Source organism: Mustela lutreola, chromosome 2, assembly GCF_030435805.1.
Source record: "Mustela lutreola isolate mMusLut2 chromosome 2, mMusLut2.pri, whole genome shotgun sequence".
In the NCBI taxonomy this organism is placed as follows: domain Eukaryota; kingdom Metazoa; phylum Chordata; class Mammalia; order Carnivora; family Mustelidae; genus Mustela; species Mustela lutreola.
The window spans coordinates 6,571,761-6,591,055 of NC_081291.1; the positions used below are offsets into that span (position 1 = coordinate 6,571,761).

At 39.3% G+C, this 19,295-nt stretch overlaps 1 protein-coding gene across 1 annotated transcript; it reads right to left on the reverse strand.

Moving 5' to 3' along the window:
* Nucleotides 1–782: 782 nt before the first annotated feature.
* On the reverse strand, nt 783–1,754 carry LOC131823475 (olfactory receptor 7G1-like). The gene has a single exon (XM_059159875.1). It carries the CDS (start codon nt 1,734–1,736, stop codon nt 783–785), a length of 954 nt encoding a protein of 317 aa, XP_059015858.1. The 5' UTR covers nt 1,737–1,754.
* Between the last annotated feature and the right edge of the window lie 17,541 nt (nt 1,755–19,295).

Below are 19,295 nucleotides of genomic sequence, written 5' to 3' on the forward strand. Positions count from 1 at the left end.
ACTAAAGAGACTTCAATACATCATATTCAACAATGCTTAGTGACCCTGGATAGACTGGCAAGAAATAATGAACTTAGTATTATGCCTCCATCAGAAAGGATGAAGACCCAACTTTTGTATCAACCTGGATGGGACTGGAAGGGATTATGCTGAGTGAAATAAATCAAGCAGAGAGAGTCAACTATCATATGGTTTTACTCACTTGTGGAGCATAAGGAATAACATGGAGGACATGGGGAGATGGAGAGGATAAGGGAGTTGGGGAAAAATCAGAGGGGGAGATGAGGCATGAGAGACTATGGACTCTGAGAAACAAACTGAGGGTTCTGGAGGAGAGAGGGGTGAACCTGGTGGTGGTATTAAGAGCATGTATTGCATGCAGCACTGGGTGTGGTGCATAAACAATGAATTCTGGAACATGAAAATAAATTTTTTTAAAAAAACACTATGTTGTATACCTGAAACTAATGTAACATTGTGTGTCAACTGCAGTTCAATAAAAAAAAAAAAATCCTGCCCCCAAAAAATGAACTTGAAAAACAGTATAAACAAACAAAACCTAACAGATACATGTAAACACTCCATCCAACAACAGTAGAAAATGCACTCTTCTCCAGAACACATGGCACATTCCCCAGGATAGATCTATGTTAGGCCACAGAGCAGGCTTCAGTAAATTTAAAAATACTGAAATCATTCAAAGTGTCTTTTCTGATCACCATGGTGTGAAGCTAGAAATCAGTAACTGAAGAACAAATGGAAAATATACAAATATGTGGAAATTAAACAACACACTCCTGAAAAAACAGTGACATTTTGCCCATGAGTTTCCTCAAGGTTCCCTTCATATCCCTGTTCCTCAAGCTGTAGATGAAGGGGTTCATCATTTGAGGGACAACAGTGTACATCATGGAAACCACTGCAGTGTTTCTGGAAGAGTTAGTGAAAGCTGAACTAATGTACACCCCCAAACCTGTCCCATAGAACAAAGACACAACTGACAGGTGAGACCCACAGGTGGAAAAAGCTTTATACTTTCCACCTGCTGATGGCATTCTCAAAACAGAGGACACTATCTGAGTGTAAGAGAAAATGATTCCACACAGAGGAATACCACCAAATATGCTCATTGCAAAATATATCAGGATGTTATTGATGAGGGTATCAGAACATGCAAGCTGGATGACCTGAACAACTTCACAGAAGAAGAGAAGGATTTCAAGGTCTGTGCAGAAGGTCAGCTGTAACACCATCAGACTGTGCACCAGGGCATCCACAATGTTAATGCAGAAGGAGAGTAGAACCATCAGGCTACAGAGGTGGGAGTTCATAATGACTGTGTACCTCAGTGGATGACAAATGGCCACATAGCGGTCATAGGCCATTACTGCAAGGAGAAAACTTTCTAGACTAGCAAAAACCAGGACAAAGTAGATCTGTGTGAGGCAGCCTGCATAAGTGATGCTCTGATTCTGTGCCCGGATGTTCACCAGCATCTTTGGGACGGTGGTTGTGCTTAAGCAGATGTCAGTAAAGGACAGGTTGGAGAGGAAGAAGTACATGGGCGTGTGGAGGTGGGAGTCCAAGATGACAGCCAGGATGATGAGCAGGTTTCCCAGGATGGTGACCAGGTATACGGACAGAAACAGAATGAAGAGAAAGGGCTTCAATTCTGGGTCCTCTGTCACTTCCATAAGAAGGAATTCTGAAACCCCTGTTTTGTTTCTGAGTTCCATGTTGTTGATGAATCTGACAGAGAAGGTGGAGTGACAGCACAACCAAATGTATGTTTTCTAGACCAGCAGGAGAAGCATCACCAGAGACAAACACTGCCTTGGGATGGGATGGAGACTAGTAGAGAGGGATAGGAAATAGGTGCCTTTTATATTCATATTATCCTTTAACAAAAACCTTAAGCTGATACAGCAAAATGCCATCCATTAATTCCCACACGGTTAACAGCTAGGCATTTTAAAAATATTGACTCTATCATTTTGGTTATTTGAAACATTTGGTAATTTTATAAAGAGAAACAGACTGGGGAGGCAGCTGAAGATTCTGTCTGGATCCCCGGAGACCTCAGAGACAAGCAACTGAGATAGTATGTCAAGAACCAAGAATGGGAAGATAAAGTGAACTTTACCAAAGATTTCCTGCCCTCTCACTTCCACAAAATTGTAAATAAATGTCAGAGACTTGTCTAATAGTCATCTTATTTTTCCCAAAAGAGCAGATTTCCACTCATTAAGAAATGGCCCTGGCCAAACTAGAGAGTGAGTACATTAGTAAATGGAGGTACTTGAGATTGGTGCAAAGTAGAAGATGTGATGAGAATGACAGGCAGGTGGACCCTGGAAGACTTGGTTCTAATCATCTGATACACGTACTCTCGTCATGACTTCCCCTGGATGAACCTGTAGTAAAACACCTGCGCTCATTTCCAAATATCCATGTAGGTTACCTGGCTGGCTTCACAGTGGAATGATGACTGACATTTCCCCTGAATGTGCCATCTGGGAGATTTGTACTCAGAAAGGGCAGAGGGACTGAATGAGACCTAGGCTCCCGAACAAAAAGGATCTTCTGTGGGAGGAGGTCCAATTATGCTACTACTTTTCATGGGAAGGATTACTGAAATAAGTGGTCACAAGCAGACTGCAGTCTCTGTATCCCTAGAGATTCAATTTCCAAAGCTCCTCATTAATCAAACAATTTCATTGTCACTGAGATCCCAAGCAAGTGCAAATCCTTCAAGACCAAAATCTGTGAGGCCCAGAGCCATGATGTACTTCTCTCCACCTGTTTCTACTCATCTCGATTTCAAATTCTTGGAAATGTGGACACACCATCCTTCTCTAATTGGATAAGAGTCTTCTTTTCTCAGTTATGGACAACGATATTGCTAACGAATCAATGACATCAGGAATTCTGATACCTATTTGGGGTGTGAGAGTACACTGTGCATGTTTATATATATTATGTATATATATACATATTATATATTATGTATATTTTAATATACACATGTATATGTATATTATATGTATTCTTAGATTGTATATAGTGTATAAATATTTAAAAACATAGCTACAAAAAAATAACAGCATAGCTACATTATTATAAAAATGCAAACACTCTAGGGGCATCTGGGTGGCTCAGTTGGTTAAGCAACTGCCTTTGGCTCAGGTCATGATCCCGGAGTACCAGGATCAAGTCCCACATTGGGCTCCCACTCTATGGGAAGTCTGCTTCTCCTCTCCCATGCTCTCTTTCACTCAAATAAATAAATAAATATAGCCCCCCCTCAAATAAATAAATAAAAAGTTTATCTCTCTGAGTCTTTAAATGTTTCCTGAACATTAATCTTAACCGTGTATACACAGAGCATATACAATACATTTTACACAATAGATTCTAATCTATTCTCTGTGAAAGTTCTCTGATTAACTCAAACCTGCTACTCCCATTTTAGGTTTTCATAGTCACATATTTTTTTCCTTCAAGTTTTTATTTAAATTCAAGTTAGTTGAGGCACCTGGGTGGCTCAGTCAATTTAAGTATCTGCCTTCGGCTAAGGTAATGATCTCAAGGTTCTGGGATCCCGTCCTCCATAGGCTCCCTGTTCAGCATGGAGTCTGCATCTCACCCCCCCTCCCCCTGCTCCTGCTCTCTCTTTCTCCTCTCTCTCAAACAAATAAATAAATACATACATACATAAATGAAATCTTCTTTAAAAGAAAATTCAATATTGGTTTTAGGAGCAGAATTCAGTGATTCATCACTTACACAGAACACCCAGTGCTCATCCCAAGTGCCCTCCTTAATACCTACCACCCATCTAGCCCATCTTCCACCCACCTCCCTCCATCAACCCCTGGTTTGTTCTCTGTAGTTAAGAGTTGCTTATGGTTTATTTCCTGATCTCTCTCTTTCCCCCTTCCATATGTTCACCTGCTTTGTTTCTTAAATTCCACATGAGTGAAATCATACGGTATTTGTCTTATGACTGACTTATTTCACTTAGCATAATACTACCTCCATCCATACTGTGGCAAACGGCAAAATTTCATTCTTTTTGGTGGCTGAGTACACACACACTCACACACACACACACACACACACACACACACACACACAATCTTCTTTATCCACTCATCAGTAGATGGACATCAGCTCTTTCCATAGTTTGTCTATTTTGATAATGTTGCTATAAACATCAGGGTGCATGTACCACTTCAGATCAATATTTTTGTATTTTTTGGGTAAATACCTAGTAGTAAAATTGCTGGATTGTAAGGTAGTTCTATTTTTAACTTTCTGAGGAACCTCCATACTTTTTCAGGGTAGCTGTACCAGTTTGCATTCCCCCCAACAGTGTAAGAGGGTTCCCCTTTTTCTGCATCCTCACCAACACCTGTTGTTTCCTATGTTGTTGATTTTAGCCATTCTGACTGGTGTGCACAGTCATCTTTTCTAATTTTGTCACAAGTCTCAAGGTACAGTATTCCTTACTTTAGGGGACTGAGGATTGAAACATTAACATAAAGATAAACATAAAATTTGCCATCTTAACCATTTTTAAGTGTGTCGTTCATTAATGTTAAGTATTTCTCACTGCTGTGCAACCAATCTCCAAAAGTCTTTATCTGGTACAAATGAAATTCTATGTCATTTCTTCGTGTGTGTGTGTGTGTGTGTGTGTGTGTAGCATGGAACTTCCTTTTTTTTTTTTTCCTATTGTGTTATGTTAGTCACCATAAAATACAACACTGCATCTATGTCATTTCAATAAGACCAAATCCCCTGCCTCCTCCAGCCCCTAGTAACTACCATTCCATTTTTGGCTTTGTAATTTTGACTCCTCTAGGGACCTCATGTAGAACCATACAGTTTCCTTTTGTGACTGGCTCATTTTACTTTGCTTTATGCCCGTAACATTCACCCATGTAGTTTCATGGGTCAGGATTTCCTTCCTTTTTAAAGAATCATATTTCATTGTGTATATATACCATATTTTATCAAGTGTTCACCATTGCAGACCCCATCTGCTCCACAGATGACCCCAGAAGCTTTCTTCACTGAGGAAACATAAAAGCTGCAGACCCCCTGCAGTTTTCATTGCCAAGAGTTCTACAGGATTTCACATTCAAAGACCAACAGCTTGAGTCCCATTCCATTCACATTACACAGATGCCTTGGTCCTGGAAGTCAGCATGGCCACCAAGCACACACTCACAGCTCGTCCTGGCCCCCAGAGCTACACATATGCTTGTTGCCAGGTCCATTTCCTGTCCCTGGTCTCCAACCCCATGCAAACCCATGGCTATCAGTCATGATGCAAATGCATACCATCAGCCCCAGCAGCCACAGCTGTGCATACACGGGTAGAAAACCTCAACCCTTATCACTGGCCACTACCACCATGCACACACATCCATAGCTGACCCCTGCCACTCCCCTGACCCCAACTACCATTCAAGTACTTACAGTTGTCTGTGCCACCGTATAGGAAACTACAGGTAGCACCCACAGCAGGGTGTTTGCACACTGCTAACCCTGACCATTACAACTGCCTGTCCTGGACCCTGATCACTGATTCTGGAGGTGCTGCAAGAGAAAAGAGACCCATCAAACATGAGGGAAATCCCATAAGGTAATCAGCAGATTTCTCAACAAAACGTTGAAGGCCAGGAGAGAATGAGATTTTATATGTAAAATATTGAAAGAAAAATCTGCTAACAAAGAATACATTACAAAAAAAAAAATACATTACCCAGCAAAGCTGTGACAGATAAAGATATTCACAGAAAGACAAAAGCCACATTGAGATATCACCTTACACCAGTTAGAATGGCCAAAATTAGCAATTCAGGAAACAACATGTGTTGGAGGGGATGTGGAGAAAGGGGAACCCTCTTCCACTGTTGGTGGGAAAGCAAGTTGGTGCAGCCACTTTAGAGAACAGTGTGGAGATTCCTCAAGAAATTAAAACTAGAACTTCCCTATGACCCTGCTATTGCACTACTGGGTATTTACCTCAAAGATACAGATGTAGTGAAAAGAAGGGCCATCTGTACCCCAATGTTTATAGCAGCAATGGCCATGGTCACCAAACTGTGGAAAGAACCAAGATGCCCTTCAACGGATGAATGGATAAGGAAGATGTGGTCCATATACACTATGGAGTATTATGCCTCCATCAGAAAGGACCAATACCCAACTTTTGTAGCAACATGGACGGGACTGGAAGAGATTATGCTGAGTGAAATCAGTGAATCAGAGAGAGTCAATTATCATATGGTTTCACTTGTTTGTGGAGCATAACAAATAGCATGATAACAAATAGCATGGGGACAAGGGGAGTTAGAGAGGTGAAGAGAGTTGGGGGAAATTGGAAAGGGAGGTGAACCATCAGAGACTGTGGACTCTGAAAAACAATCTGAGGGTTTTGAAGGGGCGGGGGGTGGGAGGTTGGGGGAACCAGGTGGTGGGTATTAGAGAGGGCATGGACTGCATAGAACACTGGGTGTGGTGCAAAAACAAGGAATACTGTTATGCTGAAAGTAAAAAAGAAGAGACATCCAAAAAGCAAACAAACAAACAAAAAAAGCTGAAGGAGTTCATCACCACTAGACCAGCCTTAAAAGAAATTCTAAGTGAAATTTTCAAGTTGAAATAAATGATGTGGGGGCATCTGGGTGGCTAAGTCAGTTAAGTGTCTGCCTTTGGTTCAGGTCATGATCCCAGGATCCTAGGATCAAGCCCTACATTCAGCTGTCTGTTCAGTGGAAAGCCTGTTTCTCCCTCTCCCTCTGCCATTACCCTCACTTGTGCTCCCAGGCTCGCTCTCTCTGTCAAATAAATAAGATCAAGCAAAAAAAAAACTGTATCAATTAGTAATGTGAAAACATATTAAAGTACAAAACTCATTGCTAAAGGTAGTCAAATGCAGAAAAGTCTAATATTTTAATGGTTATAACTCTAAGGTAATATCTAAAGGAAAAAATTATTAAACATAACTATACTGCATTTATTTTAAAAATATACAACACAAAAAGATGTAAACTGACACACAAAAGATATAAAATGGGGAAATAAAAGGGTAGAGTTTTTTTTTTACATAATCAAAATTAAGTTATTGGCTTAACATAGACTGTTTTATTATTTTATTTTATTTTATTTTATTTTTTATTTATTAGAGAGAGAGTATGCCTGAGCAGGTGGAGCAGCAAGCAGAGGGAGAAGCAGGCTCCCTGCTGAGCAAGGAGCCCAATGTGGGACTCAACCCCAGGGTCATGGAATCAGGACCTGGGGCAAAGACTAACTTAACCAACTGAACTACCCAGGAGCCCCTTAACATAGACTGTTAAAACTGTAAGATGTGTTATATAAGCCTCATGTTAACCACAAATCAAAACCTTATAGTAGATACCAAAACAAACCAACATCAAAGGAGAAGGGAGATGAGGGAAATTGGAAGGGGAGATGAACCATGAGAGACTATGGACTCTGAAAAGCAATCTGAGGGTTTTGAAGGGGTGGGGGGTGGGAGGTTGGGGGAGCCACCTGGTGGGTATTATGGACGACAGGTATGGCACGGAGCACTGGGTGTGGTGCATCAACAATGAATTCTGTTACACTGAAAAGAAATTAATTTAAAAAAAAACAAAGGAATCAACAAATCACAGAAAATAAATCACAAAGGAAGACAGCAATAGAGAAGAAAGGAGCAAAGGATCTACAAAATACCAAGAAAACAATTAACAAAATGACAATAGTAAGAATTCACCTATAAATAATTACTTAAAAGTAAAAGGCACTAAATTCTCTAATCAAAACACATAAAATGACAGTTGTTTTGTTTTGTTCTATTTTTTAAATCCCAACTATATGATGCTTACAAGGAATGCACTTCAGCAATTAAGGACACACATAAACCGAAAGTGGAAATGTGGAAAAAGATACTCGATGCAAATGAAAACCAAAAGAGGGCAGGAGTATCTATACTTATATTATATAAAATAGACTTTAAGTCAAAAACTATAACAAGAAACAGTGGCACCTAGAAGGCTCAGTCAGCAAAGCATCTGACTCTTGATTTCAGCTCAGGTCATTACATCAGGGTCTTGGAATCCACCCCCATGTTGGGCTCCCTGCTCAGCAGAGAGTCTGTCTCCTTCCACCCTTCCCCTTGCTTGCACTCTTTTAAATGAGTGAATGAATGAATGAATAAATGAATGAATCAATAAAATCTTTTAAAAATTGTAACAGGATACAAAGACGACTGATATATAATAGTACAGGTCATCAGGCTATAACAAGTATAAATGTGTATCTATCCAATATCAGAGTATGTAAACACATTAAACAAATACTAATGGATCTGGAGAGTAACAAACAATAAATAATGATAATGGTCCTCCCTACCTTACTTTCAGCAGTGTCTACACTATCCAGGCTAAAAATGAATACATAAACATTGGATTTTAAGAACAATTTACCAAATAGACCTAACAAACACATCCAGAAAACTCCATCTAATAGCAGCAGAACACACATTCTTCTCTAGCATATACAGAACATTATACTGAATGGATCATATGCTGGGCCACAAAACGAGCCTTAACAAATTTGAGAAGACTGATGATAGTGGTATGAAGCAAAAACTCAATAACAGGAGGAAAACTGGGGAATTCACAAACAAGTAGAGGAAAAAAAAAATATTCTCCTGAAAAACTGATGGATCAAAGAAGAAATCGAAATGGAAATTTAAAAAAAAAAATCACACAACAGGGATGAGGGATGCCCCAGTAGCTGAGTTGATTAAGCATTTCCCTTCAGCTCAGGTTATAATCCCAACATCCTGGGACAGAGGTCCACATCAGACTCTCTGTGCTCAGTGGGGAGTCTGCTTCTCCCTCTGCTTGCTTCTCCTCCTGCCTATGCTCACTCTCTCTCTCTGACAAAAAAATAAATATTTATTTTTCATGTGATTTTTTAAAGAATCACACAACAAAGGAAAATAGATTAAAACTCTTCAAACTACAGGGATAGAGAGATCATCCTCAACTTCATAAAAGCAATTTATGAAAAACCCACAGCGAATATCATTCTCAATGGGGAAAAGCTGACAGCCTTCCCTTTGAGATCAGGAACACAACAAGGATGCTCACTCTTGCCACTGTTTTTCAACATAGTACTAGAAGTCCTAGCAACAGCAATCAGACAACAAAAAGAAATAAAAGGTGTACAAATGGGCAAAGAAGTAAAATTCTCTCTTTGTAGATGACATGATACTTTATATGGAAAACCCAAAGACTCCACCCCCAAACTACTAGAACTCATACAGCAATTCAGTAATGTGGCACGATACAAAGTCAATGTACAGAAATCACTTGCTTTCTTATACACTAACAATGAAAAAAACAGGGAAATTAGAGAATCAATTCCATTTATTATAACATCAAGAACCATAAGATACCTGGGAATAAACCTAACCAAAGAGGTAAAGGATCTGTACTCGAGGTACTACATAACATTCATGAAACAAAATAGAAGAAGACACAAAAAGATGGAAAAGCATTCCATGCTCATGGATTGGAAGAATAAACATTGTTATAATGTCTATATTGATGGGACTGGAAGAGATTACGCTGAGTTAAATAAGTCAAGCAGAGAGAGTCAATTATCATGGTTTCACTTATTTGTGGAGCATAACAAAAAGCATTGAGGACATGGGGAGTTAGAGAGAAGGGGGTTGGGGTAAATTGGAAGGGGAGGTGAACCATGAGATACTATGGACTCTAAAAAACAATCTGAGGGGTTTGAAGCAGCAGGGGGTGGGAGGTTGGGGGAACCAGGTGGTGGGTATTAGAGAGGGCACGGATTGCTTGGAGTACTGGGTGTGGTGCAAAAATAATGAATACTGTTATGCTCAAAATAAATTTAAAAAATCTTTAATAAAAAAATAAAATGTCTATATTGCCCAGAGAAATCTAAACTTTCAATGCCATCCCGATCAAAATTCCACTGGCATTTTTCAAAGTGCTAGAACAAACAATCCTAAAATTTGTATGGAACCAGAAAAGACCCCGAATTGCTAAGGAAATGTTGAAAAAGAAAAACAAAGCTGGGGGCATCACATTGCCTGATTTCAAGCTTTCTAACAAAGCTGTGATCACCGAGACAGCATGGTACTGGCATAAAAACAGACACAAAGACCAGTGGAACAGAGTGGAGAGCCCATATATGACTCTCAACTCTATGGTCAAATTATCTTTGACAAAGCAGGAAAAAATATCCAGTGGAAAAAAGACAGTCTCTTCAATAAATGGTGCTGGGAAAACTGGACAGCTATATATAGAAGAATGAAACTCAACTATGCTTTTATACACAAGATAAACTTGAAGTGGATAAAAGACCTCAACGTGAGACAGGAATCTATCAAAATACTAGAGGAGAACATAGGCAGTAGCCTCTTCAACATCGGCCACAGCAACTTCTTTCAAAACATGTCTCCAAAGGCAAAGGAAACAAAAGCAAAAATGAGCTTTTGGGACTTCATCAAGATCAAAAACTTCTGCACAGCAAAGGAAACAGTCAACAAAACAAAGAGACAACCCACGGAATGGGAGAAGATATTTGCAAATGACACTAGAGACAAAGGGCTGATATCCAAGATCCATAAAGAACTTTTCAAACTCAACACCCAAAAAACTGATAATCAGATCAAAAAATGGGCAGAAGACGTGAACAAAGAAGACATACAAATGGCTAACAGACACATGAAAAAATGTTCATTATCATTAGCCATCAGGGAGATTCAAATCAAAACCACATTGAGATACCACCTTACACCAGTCAGAATGGCCAAAATTAACAAGACAGTAAACAACGTGTGTTGGAGAGGATGTGGAGAAAGGAGAATCCTCTTACACTATTGGTGCGAATGCAAGTTGGTACAGCCACTTTGGAAAACAGTGTGGAGATTCCTTAAGAAATTAAAATAGAGCTACCCTATTAACCTGCAATTGCACTACTGGGTATTTACCCTAAGATACAGATGCAGTGAAAAGAAGGACCATCTGTACCCCCAATGTTCATAGCAGCAATGGCCACAACTGCCAAACCGTGGAAAGAGCCAAGATGCCCTTCAACAGACGAATGAATAAAGAAGATATGGTCCATATATACAATGGAGTATTATGCCTCCATCAGAAAGGATGAATACCCAATGTCTGTATCAACATGGATGGGACTAGAGGAGATTATGCTGAATGAAATAAGTCAAGCAGAGAAAATCAATTATATGTTTTCACTTACTTGTGAAGCATAAGGAATAACACATAGGACATTAGGAGAAGGAAAGGAAAAGTGAACTGGGGGAAATTGGAGGGGGAGATGAAGCACGAGAGACTGTGGACTCTGAGAAACAAACTGAGTGTTTTGGAAGGGAGGGGGGTGAGGGGATGGGTGATCCTGATGGTGGGTATTAAGGAGGGTACATATCACATGGAGCACTGGGTGTACATAAACAATGAATCTTGGAACACTGAAAAAATTAAATTTTTTTTAAAGATTTTATTTATTTATTTGACAGACAGAGATCACAAGTAGGCAGAGAGGCAGGCAGAGAGAGAGAGGGAAGCAGGCTCTCCGCTGAGCAGAGAGCCCGATGTGGGACTCGATCCCAGGACCCTGAGATCATGACCCGAGCCGAAGGCAGTGGCTTAACCAACTGAGCCACCCAGGCGCCCCCAAAAATTAAATTAAAAAAAAAAAGTAAAATAGAAATACAACATGCCAAAAGTTATAGGATGAAGCAAAAGCAGTTCTAGGAGGCTAGTTTATACTGGTAAGTGCCTATGGTGAGCAAAAAGAAAAATCCCAAATAAACAATCTAAATTTATACCACAAGGAACAATAAAAAGAAAAAACTTAGCCAAAAATTAGTATAAAGAAGAAAAAAAAAGATTAAAGCAGAAGCATTAAACAGAAACTAGTAAGAGAATGAACAGATACCATCAGAATGATGATGTAGGACACACAGCCTCATTGTCCCCCAAGAGAAGTCAAGAATTAGACACATATGCAGGGGCATCTGGGTGGCTCAGTTGGTTAAGCATCTGCCTTTGTCTCAGGTCATGATCTTGGGGTCCTGGGATCTAGCCCTGCACTGGACTCCCTGCTCAGGAGAGTTTGCTTCTCCTTCTCCCTCTGTCCCTCCCCCTGCTCATGCTCTGTCTCTCTGTCTCTCTGTCTCTCTCTCTTTCTTCTCTTATATAAATAAAGTCTTAAAAAAAAGAATCAGACAAATATTAAACAAACAAAAACAGTCTGGGAGGGCTCTGGAGTCTACTTAAGAAATGTTACCAACATAGTGGAAAAAACCTGAGAACAATCACAGAAGAAGAGAAGGAAGACAGCTTCGTTTTGCCTGCATTACCCTATCCCCCAAGCTGGCATTATTGTGCACCAAAAGGAACCTCAGCTAGAAAGAGTCCCCTTACCAGGAAAGAAAGAGTGGGTTGAGCTATCAGTTTCCAGGCATTTCAGGGCCTCACATACCACTTCCCTTCACCCTACCCAGACTAGCAAAGGTGAGACATAATGAGAAGGCAAGGATCAAGGAAGAAAAGCAGGGGATACTAATACCAGGACTGATCTCAATTCACAGGGACCTGAAACACATAAAAACTTAGCAGATTTTGTCACAGAAAAAAAATAAAGTCCAGCACAGCCACTGTGTACTCCTTGCACTCCCTTTCACCCCACAGATATACATGTTTAGTGACGACATCCACCTGAGTCCCTCGCCACCCCTTCCCCTCTACTCTGAGCCCACAACATGTACCAGCAGCCAGCTCAGGCCTCTGAAGCTGTAAATGCAAGTCACCACCCTAGACCCCCTTGCTGGCTTCCCAGCACCATGTGCTCACTTAGAGATAGTCCCTCCAGCTGTGCACTGCAGGCCATCAGCTGACACTGATCACCAACCTCCATGGCAGTGTGCATGCCTGGGGCAGATGGTACAGCAAAGGGAGAGCTCACCAAAAGCCAGGGCTCCCATAGCTGCTTGTGGATATGCATCAGGCCTTGTCTTCTGTCACTGGCCTACACCACTGAACTCTTCTGTAGCCAACCCCTCCAGCTATGCACCTCCACACTCCCAGACCAACCCCCATTACTGGGACCCTCTCCAATATATAAAAATCATGAACATATATGTACCCAACATCACAGCACCTCAATATGTTAAGCAAACACTAACAGAATAAAGGAAAAATAGGCAATACAATAATAGTAGGGACTCCAATGCCCCCACTTTCAACAGTGAATAAATAATTCAGAGAGAAAATCAACAAGGAAATAAACTTGAACCATACATCAGGCCAAATGTACCTATCAGACATATACAGAACATTCAGCTGATAGCCTCAGAATACATATTCTTCTCAAGTGCATGTGGAACTTTCTCCAGGATAGATCATATGATAGGTTCCCAAAGAGTCTTGACAAATTTATAAAGATTGAGATCATACCAAGTATGTTTCCAACCACAATGCTATGAAACTAGAAATTGGTAACGTAAGAAAAGCTGGAAACTCACAAATATGTGGAAATTAAACAACACAGTCCTGAACAACCAATGAGTCAAAGAAGAAATCAAAAGAAAATTAAAAAATACCTTGAAACAAACAATAAAAATGAAAGCACCATATATCAAAAACTACAGGATGCTACAAAAACAGTTCTAAGGGTGGTGTGTCTGGGTCTGGGGGTTGGTTATCTGCTTTTAGCTCAGGCCCTGATCTTGGAATCCTGGGATCATGCCCCACATTGGGCTTTCTGCTTGGCTAGCAATTTGTTTCTCCCTTTCACTCTCTCTCTCTGCTTTCCTTATCTCTCGCTCTCTCTCCCACAAATAAATAAAATCTTAAAAAAAAAAAAAACAGCATGGAGCACTGGGTGTGGCGAAAAAATAATGAATACTGTTTTTCTGAAAATAAATCAATTTAATAAAAAAAACAAGTCTAACAGAAATATTTAGAATGATATAAGTCTGCATTAAGGAAAAAAAAGATCTCAAAAAAGAACAAACTGAGGTCATACTTAGGAGAAGGAGGTAAACATAAAGAGCAGAAATAAATGAAATAGAGACCAGAAAACTGTGTAAGATTTATTTATCTGAGTCAGAGAAAGAGCAAGTGGGGGGAGGGGAAGGGTGACAGACTCTTCAAGCAGACTCCCCACTGAGTGCAGACCTCAACTCAGGGCTCCATCTCATAGCACATGAGATCATGACCTGAGCTGAAACCAAGAGTTGGACACTTAACCCAAGGCTCAATCTCATGATTGAGATCACGACATTAGCTGAACCCAAGAGTCCAGTGCTTAACCAACTGAGCCACCCAGGCACCCCATGAAAACTATATTTTTTTAAAAAACAACAACAACTAAGAGCTGGGTTTTTAAAAATATTATTTATTTATTTATTTGAAAGAGATCACAAGTAGGCAGAGAGACAGACAGAGAGAGGAAGGGAAGCAGGCCCCCCACTGAGCAGAGAGCCTAATGCTGGGTTCCATCCCAGGACCCTGGGATCATGACCTGAGCTGAAGGCAGAGGCTTCAACCCACTGAGCCACCCAGACACCCCTGGGGTTTTTTTTTTTTTAACTGTATTTTATTTTTTCAGTGTTCCAAGATTCATTGGAAGAGCTTTTTTTTTTTTTTTTTTTTAAGAAATGATAAACAAAATTGAGGAAACTTAGCTAGACTAAGAAAAAAAAGAGAGAGAGAAGACTCAAATAAAATCAGAAGTGAAAGAGTAAACATTACAACAGATACCACAGAAATACAAAAGATCGTAAGAGGCTACTATGAACAATTATATGTCAATAAGTGGATAATCTAGAAGAAATGGATAACCTAGAAGACTCCTAAAAACATAAAGGAAACCAAGACTGAATCATGAAAAAAAAATAATTTGAAGAGACCAATAATGAGGAAGGAAACTAAATCTGTAATCAAAAACCTCCCAACACAAAAAAACTCATGATGACATGGTTTCACTGGTTATTTCTACCAAACATTTAAGGAAGAATTTACACCAATATTTCTCAAATTCTTCCCAAAATTTTTAAAGATGGAAACATTTCCTAAATCATCTCATGAATTCAGCATTACCCTGATACCAAACCCATATAAAGACATCACAGTAAAATTATAAAGGAATATCCCTAATAAAGAGAGATGTAAAAATAAAAAAAATATTAACAAACTGAATCTAACACCAAATTAAAAGGATAATTTACCATAACCAAAGATATTTATCCAAGAACTCAAGGGTGGTTCATCATACAAAACTAGATCAAGGAAATACATCACATCAATAAACAAAGGACAGAAAACTCAATTTGATGAAGAAAATGATTTTCATAATATTTAAAACCCATTTATGATCATTTTTTAAGACTCAGAAAACTAGGGATAGTGCAATAATTCCTCTAACTGTTAAATGGTTTTTATGAAAAACCCATAGCTAACACCATACCTGATATTGAAAGACTGAAAACTTTCTTCTTAACATCAAGGACAAGACAAGGAAGCTGACCTCACCATTGCTAGTCACCATGGAACTGGAAGTTCTAGCCAGAGCTACTAGTCAAGAACACCAAATAAAAGTCATTTAGATTGGAATGGAGGAAGTAAAACTACCTCTATTCACAGGGACCTGATCCTATACAGAGTAAACTCCAAAGAGTTCACAGGAAAGGTACTGAGCAAAGAACTGTTGTAGGATATGTGATCAACACACCAATATCAGCTGTGTTTTTACATATCCTAGGTGGCTCAGTGGGTTAAGCCTCTTCCTTCAGCTCAGGTCATGATCTCAGGGTCCTGGGATTGAGCCCCACATCAGGCTCTCTGCTCAGCAGGGAGCCTGCTTCCTTGCCCCCATGCCTGATGCTCTGCCAACTTGTGATCTCTGTCAAATAAATAAATAAAATCTTTTTTAAACAGTTATTCTGTTTAAAATAGCATCTAAAACAATGAAAACACCTAGAAATAAGTTTAACCAAAGAGTTAAGAGACTTGTACACTGAGAATTAAACACATGTCTGAAATAAATTGAAGAAAACCTAAATAAATGGATCTGGGTCTGGTTTAATGGGTATAAAGACTTCATTTTTAAGATGGCAATCAATACAAAGAAATCTAGAGGGCTGCCTGGGTGGCTCAGTTGGTTGAGCATCTGCCTTCAGCTTGGGTCCTGGGATCAAGCCCTCTGTTGGACTCTCTGCTCAGTGGGAAACCTGGTTCTCCCCCCTCTCTAATAAATAAAATCTAAAAAAAAAAGAGAGAAAGAAAATGAAACCTACAGATTCAATGCAATCCTTCTCATTATTATTTTTGTGCAAAAAGGGACAATGCCTTTCTTCCACATATGGAAAAACTGATTCTCAGACTCCTATGGAATTTCACGGGGCCCCAATCAGCCCAAACAATTTTATACAAATAAAATTAAAGGACATAGACTTTTTGAGTTCAGAGAGTACAGTTTGGCAGTTCCTCAAAAGCTAAACATAGAACTACTGGACAACCCAGCAATTCCACTTCTAAGTATATAGCCAAAGAATTCAAATCAGGAACACAAACAGGTTATTTATATAACAATGTTCATAGCAGTATTACTGACAATACACAAAATGTGGACATGAACACACATACACAACACACACACACACACACACACAATGGATTATGTTTCAGCCATAAAAAGGAATGCAGTTCTGAAGCATGTTAAAACATAGACAAACCTTGAAAACATTATGCTAAGTAAGTATAATAAGCCAATGCAAAAAAACATGTATTTTATGACTTCTATGAAGTATTTAGAATAAGAATAATCACAGAGGGGCGCCTGGGTGGCTCAGTGGGTTAAGCCGCTGCCTTCGGCTCAGGTCATGATCTCAGGGTCCTGGGATCGAGCCCTACATCGGGCTCTGTGCTCAGCAGGGAGCCTGCTTCCCCCCCCCTCTCTGCCTGCCTCTGCCTACTTGTGATTGCTATCAAATAAATAAATAAAATCTTAAAAAAAAAAAAAGAAGAATCACAGAGATAGAAAGCAGACTAGAGGTTGTCAAGGGTGGGTTTTGTGGCATGAGCAAGTTTTTGATAAATGGCTATAGATTTTCTGTTTGATCCATGAAATTATGGAAGCAGATGCAATGTTTTCCCAATACTGTGGGTGTAGTTTTGTCACCGAATTGCACAGGCAAAAATCATGAAATTTGCATAGGGTATAAGAAAGTAATCCAGTTTCATTCTCATGTGGCTGTCCAGTTTTCCCAACACCATTTGTTGAAGAGACTATCTTTTTCCCATTACTACTTCTTAAGTTATTATTTAAATTCCAGTTAGATAACATACAGTGTACTATTAGTTACAGGTGTACAATATAGTGATCCAACAATTCCATATATCAACTGGTGCTCATCACAAGTACCTTCCTCAATCCCCATCACCTATTTAACCCATCTCCCCCAACCAACCTCCCCTCTGGTAACCATCACTTTATTCTCTGTAGTTAAGAGTCTGTTTCTTGGGGCACCTGGGTGGCTCAGTGGGTTAAAGCCTCTGCTTTTGGCTCAGGTCATGATCCCAGGGTCCTGGAATCGAGCCCCACATCTGGCTATCTGCTCAGCAGGGAGCCTGCTTCCTCCTCTCTCTCTCTCTGCCTGCCTCTCTGCTTACTTGTGATCTCTATCAAATAAATAAATAAATAAAACTTAAAAAAAGAGTCTGTTTCTTGGTTTGCCTCTCTCCCTCTCTTTTAATGACTTTGTTCATTTGGTTTTTTCTTCTCTTAAATTCCACATATGAGTGAAACCATATAGTACTTGTCTTCTCTGACTGACTGACTTTGCTTAGCATTATACTCTGTAGCTCCATTCATGTCATTGCAAATGGCCAAGATTCCATTTTTTTATGGTAAGTAATATTCCAACATATGTATACACTACATCTTTAGCCACTCATCAATCAATAAATACCTGGACTATTTCTATAATCTGTCTATTGAAATAATGCTGTTATAAATACTGGGGTGCATGTATCCCTTTGATTTAGTGTTTTGCATTTTTTGGTTAAATACCTAGTAGTGTAATTGTAAAATATGGTTGCCCTATTTTTACCTTTTTGAGAACCTCCATACTGTTTTCCAAAGTGGCTGGACCAGTTTGCATTCCCAACAAAAGTGCAAGAGAGTTCCTTTTTCTCCACATTCTTGCAAACACCTGTGGTCTCCCTTGTTGCTGATTTTAGTCAGTCTGACAGGTGTGAGGTGATATCTCATTGTAGTTTTGCTTGTATTTTCTTAGTAAGAGTGATAGTGAACATCTTTTCATGTGTCTGTTAGCCATCTGCATGTCTTCTTTGGAAAAATGTCTATTCATGTCTTCTACCCATTTCTTAACCGGATTATTTGTGTTTTGTGTTTTGAATTTGATAAGTTCTTTATAGATTTTGGAATATTAACCCTTGATGGATACAGCATTTGCAAATATATTCTCCCATTTCATAGGTTCCTTTTTAGTTTTGTTGATGGTTTCCTTCACTGTGTATGGCAGAAGTCTAGTCACAGCAATCAGACAACAAAAAGAAGTAAAAGGCATTCAGATCAGCAAGGAAGAAGTAAAACTTTCACTATTTGCAGATGACATGATACTCTATATAGAAAACACAAAAGACCCCACCAAAAAACTGACAGAATTGATAAATGAATTCAGTAAAGTGGTAAGATACAAAACCAACGTACAGAAATCTGCTGTATTTCTATACACCAATAATGAAGCAGCAGAAAGAGAAATTAAGCAATCAATCCCATTTACAATTCCATCCAAAATAATAAGATATGTAGGAGTAAACTTAACCAAAGAGGTGAAAAACCTGTGTTCTGAAAACTCCCAAACCCTGTCAAAAGAAATTGATGATGACACAAAGAAATGGAAAGACATTCCATCCTCATGGATCGGAAGAACAAATATTATTAAAATGTGTGTACTACTCAAAGCAATCTATACATTTATTGCAATTCTTGTCAAAATATTAACAGCATTTTTCACAGAGTTAGAACAAAAATTCCTAAAATTTGTATGGAACCACAAGAGATTTTGAATAGCCAAAGCAACATTTAAAGAGAAAAAAAAAAGTAAAGCTGGAAGCATCACAATTCCAGGCTTCAAATTATATTACAAAGTTGTAGTCATCAAGGCAGTATAGTACTGGCAC